The following is a 13,103-nucleotide window of genomic DNA, read 5'->3' as shown; positions in this document are numbered from 1 at the left end:
CTTGACTACAAGTCTAGTTCCTGGCTATGTCCATCTTTTCTATACAGTCTATAATGGCGTGGAGTCAAAAACAGGAAGAGGCAATCTTTCTAAAACTGGCTGGATGTTTGAAATCTGTTTTATTAAAAACTTAGGAAGATGAGGCGATTTCTTATTATAACCAAAGAAACACAGCCTTGTCTTTGGAATTCATGGCAGGCCTCATTTAATTTTGTTCAAATCTATCATATAAGCAATTTACAAATATGATAGAAGTAAGAGTTGAGAAATCTTACACGAGCACAGCAAACAGCTGACCTTACATGTGACATACACAAGACTGAGTCAATTCAGCTGAAAGTCTTAAATACAATAGTAATGTTTCTGAACAACAAAGCATGTAACAGAAGACATAAAGAAATGCACACATATACAACTCATGAGACCATATGATCGTATGATGATCCTAATGCTACCTCAGAAAGGTTAAAGTAAGAAAAACACATCCTATCAAAACCCTCATAATAATAATGATATTTCAATAAAGTCAGGGTTCTCCACGCAGCTTCCAGCTTCAGTCTAATTGTATCATAAAAGTCAACAATCAACTGTGTGTCATTGTTTCTTTCTACTGTGGTGCAGGAATAGCAGACGCTGCCATTTACAATGAAAATAGATGAGAAGTTGCTTAATATAAATGCACTGACAGATCACTGCACAATAGTAACATTTTTAAGGACATGAAATGTACATGTCTTTAACTGAAGCCTGGTTTTTCTGAAGGACTTTGACAAGAAAATGCTCATAACCTTTATTATTATGAAGACCATTCAAAGGTGGTTTTGATCAAAATCATTACATAGACAGATGAAAATGACGGTGAGGATGTGTTAGTAACAATGTCAAGTTTGGATAACACACACTGCACACTACAAAGATGCAACAATTATAGAAGGAAGAAAATATATATTTTTAAGTATTTATAAAAAGTTTTTCAGGTGTCAGTCTTTTAGAAGTCAAAATATTTTGGCTGTCTTTTAAATGTCTCTCTTTGAAGGATTAGTTTTATAATGTATAATTTACATTAGTGTTAGGGTTTGGCACTTACTTGTGAAGGTTAAACTTTGGGGTTAGCGGGTTGTGAATGCCTTGAAGTCAATAAATGCACTTACAACAATATCCACAAACATGTCTGTGTATTTATCCACGGTCCCTGGGCCTAAACACAGAGTCGGGCACAGAGCAGCTGCTCCAAGGTGAAGAAGGCCAGACAGAGATTTCTCTGATTTGCTCAACTTCTTTTAATCAAGTTAGATTTTCTCTAAATTCTATAAACTTCTTTGATTTCGGTTAATACGAGAAAATAAATATGTACTGGTTAATTTTGGTTAATTAATTTTTTTATTTTATTTTTTTTACAAATTCCAGGAATACAGTGGATGGAGGCAGAGTGATTCAAACACAGTCATTTTTATTGTGTAGTTAATAAACGTCACACCATTTTCTTAGAAAAATAAAAGACAACTGACCATCTGTGTCATGTGATGTGATGATCGTGCATAAATATTGAAGCTAAGACCATTCAAGCATTTCTTAAGAAGACATACATTTAATGATTGCATAATCCCGCTTTCTTCCTGTGTTTGACTCTATTAAACAGTAACACGCTGTTACCCAGCTGTGTTTCATCTGGCCCCTTTGGACTTGTGGATCGACCGGTGTGAGGTGCACGAGGTCTAAGCACCCCTGAAGGGACTCTGATAGTTTGCACTGATCCATGGTTTGCTGAACAGAACAAGATTTGACTTGATTTCTTAAACTTTGTGACAGTAAGGATGACCTTTGATGACCTCTTGGAAGAGGCCGGGTCATTTGGCCGCTGTCAGAGGCGAATCTTTGCCCTGCTCTGCCTCTTGTCGTTGCCTTTTGCAGGGGTATACGTCGGCATCGTATTCCAGGGTTTCACCCCTGATCATTGGTGTCGGGACCCTGCAGTGGTGGAGAGGAGGCATGCATGCGGCTGGAACCTGACAGACAGTCGCAGGCTGACGGTGCCTCTGGTCAATAGCTCTGGACTGGTGCAGCACAGCACCTGCGAGCAGTATGAGGTGGACTGGAATGCCACAGAGCTGACCTGTGACACACAGGAACTGGACCTGAGTGGAGTCCCACTTACAGCATGCAAGGTCAGTTCCTATATGACTGTTTTTCACAGTGTTTATGTATAATTTTCATATAGTTTCATGTATAGTTTCATATGCACAGTTTACGTAGATAAATGGGTGATGTTTTATAATTTAACTATAGTTTTATAGTTTAATAATGTCAGTCTTGAGCATTAAATAATGGATTCAGTGCTGTTATAGGTAGTAGAAACAAAAAGAAGACTAAAAATGTTTTTTTAATATTTTTGTTCATCAGTGACATTATGGAAAGGCCAAAAAAACCCAAAAAACCCCAAAACAAAACAGCCTTTAACTACTTTTACACAAGATAAAGTGTTCGAGGTACAGTTTTTTGGTTGGTAGATTGTTCCAACATGTTAGAGAAATTCACAGAGCTGTTCTGTGTTCTGCTCTCTCAGTCGCTTTTGATGTAATCAGTCCCACACAGACTCCATGATGTTGATAATACGACTCTGTGGGGGACAGACCATCTGTTGTAGAACCCCTTGTGGCTGAAGATAGTTTACACTATTTTTACTTATGAGCCTGACTGGATGTTAGGACTCGTCGCTTTCCTTCTGCCGATGAATCAGAGACCAGATATCTCCCTGAGCACTGCGTTAAAATAATTTGAATCAGCGCAACAGGCATTTACTATGGTTTTAGATTCTACACATTGTTCTTGCTTGTTCTGTGCTCAGGTCCTACTCTACCCCCAGTGCACTTCTTTTAGTTTTCAGCCACTGGTGACTGAAGAAAAGTCATCCATGAAGAAAACAAAGTGCCAAATACTAAAGTTCCTCTAATGGACACTTGAGGCTGGCTCCAAAATGCCACTATGAGTATGAATGAATACCTCTTGCTTTCTGTTAATCTTCATATCTTTTAATTCATGCTACTCAGTAGCACCTGAGTTGGCAATGTTTAATAGTGGGTAGATAATAAGTTATTAAGAATACAACCAAAGAAAACAATTTTCCTTGTCCATATACACTGGGGCTAAAAAGTATTTAGTCAGCCACCAGTTGTGCAAGTTCTACCACTTAAAAAGATGAGAGAGGCCTGTAATTTTCATCATAGGTGTACCTCAACTATGAGAGACAAAATTATAAAAAAAAACAAAAAAAAAACACTTTTTGGTAAAAACTCTACTTGTCATGTTTGGAGGAGAAAGAATGCTGAGTTTCACCCAAAGAACACCATACCTACTGTGAAGCATGGGGGTGGAAACATCATGCTTTGGGGCTGTTTTTCTGCAAAGGGACCAGGAAGACTGAAACATGTAAACAAAACAATGAATGGGGCCATGTTTCATGAGATTTTGACTGAAAATCTCCCATCAGCAAGGGCATTCCGTGTGTGATCAGTGTGCCGATCAAAATAAAGTACCAACCCTGTCTGCATGGATTCTCAGCCAAGCTGAACAGGATTTGGCTCTCCCAAACAAGTCAGCTCTTCACATTCATTTACTGTCATTTGTCTTTATCTTTAATTATCTGAAGTCCAAAGAGAAAAATATATTTATTATCATCACTGGCACCTACTAGCTGCAAAGAGGTATTAGTCCTATTTCCACTTCTAAATAATGGGATTTATAGTGGCATGACAGAGCGGTGCACCATAGATAGAGACAGAGATTTTTTATTGTTGAGACAATGTGTGAATTTCTCTGACCAAAACAATATTTCTTTGATAGTTGCTAATCTCATTGAACTAACTGAGGTATTCACTGTTGTTAACATGGTTAGAATACCAGAACACATGTGGATAGAATCAGACCCACCATAGAGTCCAGTGGGTGACACAGGTGGAGATGAGTGAATGGAAAGCAAGGGTTACTACAGTCTGCAGTTCAGACTGAGCATCAGTCATAATGATAGAGTGGTTAAAAAGGTTGGTAGATGGTAACAAATTAAAATAAAACACACTGAATTTGAATGCCAACACAAACAATGTTCATATACCACAGTCAGGGATCTGGCAGTGTTCCCATATCGTGTCCCTATCAGTAGTGTAGCACCACGGTCCAATTATATCGTTGTCTGGATTTCTGCAGCTCTGATAGTGGACAGAGGAGTTAGAAACTAGAAAGAAATTCTGTTCTTACCACAAACAGTTTTTATTGCAACACCCATGCACTTACATTGCCTTCCAGACCCTTGGTGGGGTGAGTCTCTGGGGTGAAGCTGATGTGACTGTGAGGAGTCTGAGAACTCCACGCCTGGCACGTCACACCATTCGCAGTAACAGAGGTTGGACCTCGGTATGTCGCTCCATTTCCGATCTTGCAGTCTAAAACAGCCGCAACGAAACAGGGGAAGTGAATGATAGGTCAAACAAACTGGCAAGGAAGCACAACATGTGACACTTAAAGGTGATTCACCTTTTTCCGGTGGAGTCTGGATGGCAATGGAGGCGATGTGTGACTGAGGAGAACTGACTTGTGAAGGTCTGACAGAGCATCTCTTCAAGTTGCAGTGCTCCCAGCGGACTGCGGGGTCTGTAGTGAAACACCAGGGAGCGTCGTCCCCATCAGGGTTCCTGCACAGATTCCCTCTGAGGTCCCTGTTGTAAAACAAAAAAGCCCCTGAAACTTTAAGACATCAACCTATTAAACAAGATATTTTAGAGTTAAGCCCAGAGAGGGGGCTTAATAAATAGATGGATCTAATTGGGGTTGGAAAAAAAGTTTTTTGTTTTTATGCCAGTCAGAATTTTGACTGCTAAAAATTTTCAAAAATTAAAATTCATGGATTTTTACCACATAGGTTTAAGGTACATCTTCAACATACTAACATTCTTCTTGTATGTAGTGATGAATTCCTGGTTCATGTTTGTGTTAGAATATAGTTTTTTTTATAGTTTTTTTCCCCCTCTCAAGGTTAGCTGTCCTATCTTCTTGTGTCATCCTGTTGTGTTAGCCATAAAAACTGAATGTGTTTAATGCTTACGCATTAGGGTAGGCTTCTGGAGTTTTGTAATGTCTGTGAGGAGTCATGGAGCTCCAACTTTGACATTTTTTTCCACTGATGGTCTCTGATATTATGCCCCGATAAGTCAAACCGCTCCCTTCATAGCAGTCTTCCTCATTTGGGGGGATGACTGGATCACCTGCAGTAAGAGATATTGAAAGGGGGAAGATTCACTCATTTTTGAAACACAAGGACGAGATAGATTAACTAACACTATACCTTGTGTGCGTGCAACCCCACACCGTGGCACGTTGCAGTACTCCCAGCGTTTGCCGGTGTCAGTTGTGTAGCACCAGGGCATCAGTTCATGGTTGGGGTTACGACAGTAGTTATTATCCAGACCTCTGACAAAGAAGATGAAAACATAAAAACATGTTTGCACTGAAAAAAGAATCTTGAACAGATTTCTTCTTTCTTTTCTCATATTTTTCTCATAAATGTTACTGAATACATTCAATGAACATTTCAAACCATCTAATGGAAAGTAATATTAAACACTTTCTTTTTTGTTCTTTTTCCAGTTCTTTTTACATAAAAAGTATGCAGTGTTTACTTAATCTAAAAATTACATCTCAAATATGATGCAAAGAATGTCAAATTGTAAACAAAGTTTCTTTTCTTTCATTTATACATAGATATGTTTGGTAATTAACAGATGTAATTATTGAAGTTTTCAACATAAAAATGCCAAGCAATATAAATGTTTTTTGTTTTGTTTTTTAAACTCATGTCTGCAAGCATTAGTAAGATGACATCATAATGGCAACATGTGTCTGCAGAGTTGTCCGCCATATTAGATTGTCATGGGCTGGGTGTGTGACCCAGCATTTTGTGTTTATTTTCTGTATTGTTGACTTATGTTTTTACTGAAGATATGTTTAGTTCTTGTGGCTTCTATTATTTGGATATGTTTGAGGTTTGTTGTAGCATGATATTATTTTGTTCGATTCATTTTTTTTTTTTTGCAGGTGTTTTCTGAAGTTGCAGTCCGTTTGGCCTCTCAGGGCCACCGTATAATCTTCTGCATTCAGTACAGAATTTATGGTATTATACAAAATACAAGGGTTATGTGAATTAACAGCAATAAGTTGAGAAAAATAGGAGTTTTGGGCCGTCTTTACTGCCTACTGGTAAGCTTTTCACCATCCTGGGTTGGTGCTTTACCCTTCAGAGTTCCACATGTAACCCAGTTCCTAAAATCATCTTAAACAAAAAAGAAGAGAAAATAAAACATTTGATGTTCACCCACTTGATGGGTTGATGAGATCTGATGAGAGCTTATTGTTTTATTTTTGTTTTTAACTTTGAACTTTTAACGTTGTACAACAAGACTGAACTGATGATGATTGAATTAATGATAGCTGATCTGAATAGTAGTTACTGCACTGTGACACTACTTTAGGTTAATTTGTGAGAGTTATTCTTAAATTGTTTGTGACATATATTTGACCATTGTTTATAGGTCAGGTTTTTATATGGGATGAATCCAAAGACCAGGTCAGTGATTCCAGAACCCAGAGTGTTCCAGTGTTCACTGGACGGCGAGTCAACCCAAGATCCTAGGAGACAATATACATATACACGCACAATCATTTGCACAGTGATGGACTGCGATCCTCTGCTGTACAAGTAGTGCGGTAGGACAGACAATCACACACACACACTCCTCATCAGACGGGCTCTATTGCAACACACCCATTTGTTATGGGCCCCACCGGTACCATTTGAACTTAAAAAGACTAATCTTTTAATTTTATTTTTATTCTATTTTTTTTGCTACTTTGGGGGAAATTTTATACTTGAAGTTCTGTTAAAACCAGTTGTAATTCTGTGTTGTTCACAAATTTCTTTTAAAAGGCTTAACATCACTGATGTACTTTTAAGCCACACAACCGTGTTTGTCTGGTTCCTCTGCTGTTCATGTACCAGAGCTCTAAGGGTCGTTCTTAATCTTCTGATACTAGCCCAAAATTACTCATATACAGTACCAATGGATAATAATAATGGATTGCATTTATATAGCACTTTTCGAGACCCTCAAAGCACTGTACAATTCCACTATTCATTCACACAGTTGTAGCCACAGCTGCCCTGGGGCAGACTGACAGAAGCGAGGCTGCCATATTGCACCATCGGCCCCTCTGGCCAACACCAGTAGGTGGTAGGTGAAGTGTCTTGCCCAGGGACACAACGACTGAGACTGTCCGAGCCGGGGCTCGAACCGGCAACCTTCCGATTGCAAGACGAACTGCCAACTCTTGAGCCACGATTGCCCTAATAACCAAGGTAATGACTCCACGTAGGTGCTACACACACTAGAGCTGAAAACTATTGACAAAAACTGCAAACTGCAAACTCCCACTAATATTTGGTTCGCCACGTTAGGATGGACATGAATTCCTGGATACAGCTCTTACTTGCAAGGGTAGTTTTCTGGGGACTGGTTGTGTTTATGTGGCACCTGAGCCGACCAGCTCTGGCACGTTTTGCCAGACTCAGTTACAGCAATTGTTCCTCGGTATGCTACACCTTCCCCGGTGACACAGTCGACCTCTGGGACAATGGTGGAAGGTTCAGCAGCTGAAGACGGAAGAAAAGATGTATTTCATGTACAATCCAGCAAAAAAAGAAGTGAAGCGTATTCTCTGTATTTATTGTCTTTTATACTTTCTTACAACTTAATTTACATAAAGTCTCCTTTAGTTCTGTTCTTCCTTTTCTGTTATTCATTTTACTTATACTTTTAAGTAGTTTCTGGCAGTGGATGATGGTAGCTTGAGTTTATTTGAATATATATATTTCAATGTTTATTCAACATGGATTTCTGAATGGGTTGTTGTGTTTTGTCTACAAGCTGCTGAATTGGGATTTTGCCATCAATAAAGAACACCTGAAATAAATGTTTGAATGTTTGATTGCCTGCTTAACTCTGCACCTTGATTGAATTTAATCATGGTACTTAAAATAGCAGGTCACTATAACATTAGTTGAACTTGAATAAACTGAATTAAATACTTTGCTGCCTCTAAATAGATTGAGCAACAAAAACTATGAAGTTTGAATGTCTGGTTTCATTGGAACATGAATATATATTTGTTTGTCTGCAACAACTCTTGTACATGACATTCTTAATTTTTGACCATCTTGCTAATTGTGTTGCAGAAGAACACGCTGGGCAACAAACAACAGCTGTGAAAGCCTTTTTGTAGTTCATTATTGAGGAAACATTTAAAAATGGAGACTTACTGCAGCGCGATATGGCGCAGGAGTCCCACCGTTTGAATGGGCTGGTGGTGAAGCACCATGGTCGGGGATCTCCATCTGGATTTCTGCAGTAGTTCTCCTCAAGATACTTTTGTGGTAGACTGCACAGAGTATAAGAAGAAGTATCCAGAAAGTAATCCAGAAAAGGCTTGTTAAACTCACAAAGGTGTTGCACTTACCTGCTGGGATGGTAGTCATGGTTGTGAGGTTTCTGAGAGTCCCAGCGTTGGCAGGTGAAGCCGTTTTCAGTGGTGGAGATTTTTCCTTTGTAGTCCTCACCATTGCAGACCATACATTCCTCTGTGAAGGAAAAACCCTGATGTATCTGATATGCTGGGCCATGGATAGCAGATAATGTTGTTCCAAATTATATATTAGTATTAAACCAAATGAAGACCATTGAATGTAAAATAGCTGCTAGAGTATAATTAGATACGTATGTGTGTGTGTGTGTGTGTTACCAGAGCAGCTGGGTACGTTACAGTGCTCCCAGCGTTTCCAGGGGTCAGTGGTGTAACACCAGGGTCCCCCTTCGTCCCCATCAGGGTTTCTGCAGAAGTTGGACTCCAGATCTGCTCGTGGGTGGCTCTGCGGTGTGATACTGCAGCAGAAACATTAACAAAAATTAATGTCATCAATAAAATACAAAATTTTATTGATGACTTTTAAAGCACTGAATGGACAGGCTCCAGAATATCTGTCTGACTTACTGCCCTTTAGAGCTCTTAGATCAAGCGACCTCTTGCTTTTGGCCACATCTAAGTCGAGACTGGTTCACAGAGGTGACCGGGCGTTTGCGGTTGTGGCGCTGAAATTGTGGAATGATTTACCTCTCCACATTAGAAAGGCCCCGACCGTCAATCTTTTCAAATCTTAAAACACATTTTTACTCATTGGCTTTCAACACTGCATGAGAGTTACTATCTATCTACTTACTCATCTGTTATCTGTTATTCGTTATTTGTTATTGATGTCATTTGTTACTGATGTCATTTGTTACTGTGCAATTTTTATGTTTGCACAGCACTTTGGCCAAATTTTGTTGTTATTAAATGTTCTATAGAAATAAAAATAATAATAAAAAGATAAGAAATTATTAAGTTAAATCAGTTGAATACATACTTTGGCCTGTGTGGGTAGCTTTCACCCCATCTCTGACAGACCTGTTCTGATTTTGTTCTGGACTTTGTTCCTCTGTAATCTGTTCCTATCCCATTTGCGCATTCCAAGAGATATTCTAGAAAAGAAAAGAAAAAAGAAACAACAGGACTCTACTGTTGTGTTGTATTCAATCAGATTGAACCACAGTAGTGTTTAACTCGCAATCCAGCTCCACTGTGTTTGCAGACACAGTCCAAACATCATTGATCATGACACATTGGCTAAAAATTAACCACAATGTTAGGAAAACTAAAAAGATCACACAAACCAGAGTAGAACAGTCACCAGAGACAAAGAAAAGAAAATGCAAAAACAGACATTTCAGTCTTATATCACTTTAGAGGAATTTGAAGATCATTACCGTTTTTTTCATATAAAGCTGTGTTGCTTCTGCGCCTGACATTCTCTGTTTTAGAGTTTGCAGCTGCTGTCACGCACTCGCTGTCGTTTTCATCATACATAAAAGCCCTGTTTTTTTTTTTTTTTTAAAAAAAGTACATATGTATATAAATGTGGTGTATGTGCACTGTTTAATACCCAATATGAAAACAATTGGGAGTGTGAGGTATGAACTTACCTGCATGTGAAGAGTGTTTCCGTGTTACATTTGGTAGCACATTCGACTGAAGTGCTAACTGAATACCCTCGTCTATTCTGTGTGAGGATCCATGCCTCTTCAGTTCTGGAGTAGCCCTCTATCTCAGTAGCACCAACTGCAATCATACACACAAAAAAAATAATCCCCCAAAGCTTTATTTATTAACAGATTGATTTGTTAGTTTATTCTTTGCTGTTTGCCTGAACATTTCCATAATTATTTAAGCAAGCTTCTGTTACATTACTGGGATGTAATTAAGGTAGATAGGATAAAAAAATTTAAGAAAATCACTTTCTTTTGTTGATTTGACCTAATCTTGAATCAGCAAGTCTACATTATTAGTTACACTGGTGGATACTCTTATTAAGCATGTCGAAATTTTCAAATGGGGATGTCAATGTATTTACAAATGATCCTACTAAGGAAAAATTCACGCTTCTGATTCCTCTAAACACTAGGTTTAGAAGAATCGGAACAGGAATCCAACAACTGCCTCTTCAATGGCTATGATACATTTATTAATAATTATCATTCAAAGATGAATATCTTACCACTGCAGAGCAAAGCTCCAAGGAGGAAAGCTGCTGTGTTCAGGTCCATGGTGAGACCCTAATATGATCAGATACCGCCTGGTTTATTGTTGGACTTCTTTTAGCATGTTGGGAGGACAAATAGGACAGCTCAGTTATTAGTTAATCATTGTCCTGACAAGGACAGCAAAAGAGCAGCAGGTCGAAATCCTTGTTTGTGAGAGATTTTGGAGCAAAACAGAAGGGGAAAAAGTGATTAAAAACACAGAATTTTAATTATTTTCTGCTGCATCGTTATGAAACACAGCTGGAGTGCATGTAACACCTCAAGATTTTATCTGTTCTCACATGTAACGACTGGCCTTTTGAACCAATTATTCTTCGGCCAATCCTGTAAAGTTTTGGAAACTCCTACTCTTCAGGTAGCACGTGAAGAAGATAATAAAGGTTTATTATCTTCTTTTTATATTTCACTTTCATCTCTTTGTATAACAAAATATAGGCTAAAGGTTTCAGTCAAGGCAAGAATAGTTTTGTGTCTTTATTATTTTTTGTTTTGAATTGTTTGGTGGCAGTGTTTATTAATTCATTTTAGTTTAGTTTTTATTAATTGAGTGAAAGGGTGTGACTACTACTGCTGTGCAGCAAATAATGAATTTGAGACTGTGGAAAAAACCCAACTCTTTCTGTTTCCTGGCTATGTCCATCTTTTCTATACAGTCTATAATAGCTTGGAGTCAAAAACAGGAAGAGGCAATCTTTCTAAAACTGGCTGGATGTTTGAAATCTGTTTTATTAAAAACTTAGGAAGATGAGACGATTTCTTATTATAACCAAAGAAACACAGCCTTGTCTTTGGAATTCATGGCAGGCCTCATTTAATTTTGTTCAAATCTATCATATAAGCAATTTACAAATATGATAGAAGTAAGAGTTGAGAAATCTTACATGAGCACAGCAAACAGCTGACCTTACATGTGACATACACAAGACTGAGTCAATTCAGCTGAAAGTCTTAAATACAATAGTAATGTTTCTGAACAACAAAGCATGTAACAGAAGACATAAAGAAATGCACACATATACAACTCATGAGACCATATGATCGTATGATGATCCTAATGCTACCTCAGAAAGGTTAAAGTAAGAAAAACACATCCTATCAAAACCCTCATAATAATAATGATATTTCAATAAAGTCAGGGTTCTCCACGCAGCTTCCAGCTTCAGTCTAATTGTATCATAAAAGTCAACAATCAACTGTGTGTCATTGTTTCTTTCTACTGTGGTGCAGGAATAGCAGACGCTGCCATTTACAATGAAAATAGATGAGAAGTTGCTTAATATAAATGCACTGACAGATCACTGCACAATAGTAACATTTTTAAGGACATGAAATGTACATGTCTTTAACTGAAGCCTGGTTTTTCTGAAGGACTTTGACAAGAAAATGCTCATAACCTTTATTATTATGAAGACCATTCAAAGGTGGTTTTGATCAAAATCATTACATAGACAGATGAAAATGACGGTGAGGATGTGTTAGTAACAATGTCAAGTTTGGATAACACACACTGCACACTACAAAGATGCAACAATTATAGAAGGAAGAAAATATATATTTTTAAGTATTTATAAAAAGTTTTTCAGGTGTCAGTCTTTTAGAAGTCAAAATATTTTGGCTGTCTTTTAAATGTCTCTCTTTGAAGGATTAGTTTTATAATGTATAATTTACATTAGTGTTAGGGTTTGGCACTTACTTGTGAAGGTTAAACTTTGGGGTTAGCGGGTTGTGAATGCCTTGAAGTCAATAAATGCACTTACAACAATATCCACAAACATGTCTGTGTATTTATCCACGGTCCCTGGGCCTAAACACAGAGTCGGGCACAGAGCAGCTGCTCCAAGGTGAAGAAGGCCAGACAGAGATTTCTCTGATTTGCTCAACTTCTTTTAATCAAGTTAGATTTTCTCTAAATTCTATAAACTTCTTTGATTTCGGTTAATACGAGAAAATAAATATGTACTGGTTAATTTTGGTAAATTATTATTATTATTATTTTTTTTACAAATTCCAGGAATACAGTGGATGGAGGCAGAGTGATTCAAACACAGTCATTTTTATTGTGTAGTTAATAAACGTCACACCATTTTCTTAGAAAAATAAAAGACAACTGACCATCTGTGTCATGTGATGTGATGATCGTGCATAAATATTGAAGCTAAGACAATTCAAGCATTCCTTAAGAAGACAAACATTTAACATTTAACATTCAACAAATAAAATTTGTTAAGAGAACAAAAAAAAAAAAAGAAGACATACATTTAATGATTGCATAATCCCGCTTTCTTCCTGTGTTTGACTCTATTAAACAGTAACACGCTGTTACCCAGCTGTGTTTCATCTGGCCCCTTTGGACTTGTGGATCGACCG

General features: G+C 37.8%; 1 protein-coding gene across 1 annotated transcript; it reads right to left on the bottom strand.

The window, feature by feature from the left end:
* Window positions 1–956: 956 nt before the first annotated feature.
* Window positions 957–10,809, bottom strand: LOC102784631 (plasminogen-like). The gene is made up of 13 exons (XM_087852204.1): window positions 10,691–10,809; window positions 10,119–10,254; window positions 9,903–10,009; window positions 9,503–9,617; window positions 8,842–8,981; window positions 8,560–8,680; window positions 8,363–8,481; window positions 7,534–7,696; window positions 5,336–5,460; window positions 5,096–5,255; window positions 4,528–4,709; window positions 4,288–4,436; window positions 957–4,202 (listed from the first exon to the last, which is right to left on the bottom strand). The coding sequence occupies exons 1-13, from the start codon at window positions 10,737–10,739 to the stop codon at window positions 4,101–4,103; spliced, it is 1,668 nt and encodes a 555-aa protein (XP_087708330.1). The 5' UTR covers window positions 10,740–10,809; the 3' UTR covers window positions 957–4,100.
* Between the last annotated feature and the right edge of the window lie 2,294 nt (window positions 10,810–13,103).

Source organism: Neolamprologus brichardi, chromosome 15, assembly GCF_056152115.1.
Source record: "Neolamprologus brichardi isolate AB-2024 chromosome 15, ASM5615211v1, whole genome shotgun sequence".
Classification (NCBI taxonomy): domain Eukaryota; kingdom Metazoa; phylum Chordata; class Actinopteri; order Cichliformes; family Cichlidae; genus Neolamprologus; species Neolamprologus brichardi.
The sequence above is the reverse complement of the archived record's forward strand: the minus strand, read 5'-3'. Positions and strand labels throughout refer to the sequence as shown.

Bases quoted from the DNA above. Each gene is read 5' to 3' on its own strand.
- LOC102784631 (XM_087852204.1), bottom strand. From the start codon at position 10,739: ATGGACCTGAACACAGCAGCTTTCCTCCTTGGAGCTTTGCTCTGCAGT. The intron at 10,255-10,690 runs GTAAGATATTCA...GTATGATTGCAG, and splicing joins TGGAGCTTTGCTCTGCAGTG to TTGGTGCTACTGAGATAGAG. The intron at 9,618-9,902 runs GTAATGATCTTC...TTTCTTTTCTAG, and splicing joins AGCTTTATATGAAAAAAACG to AATATCTCTTGGAATGCGCA.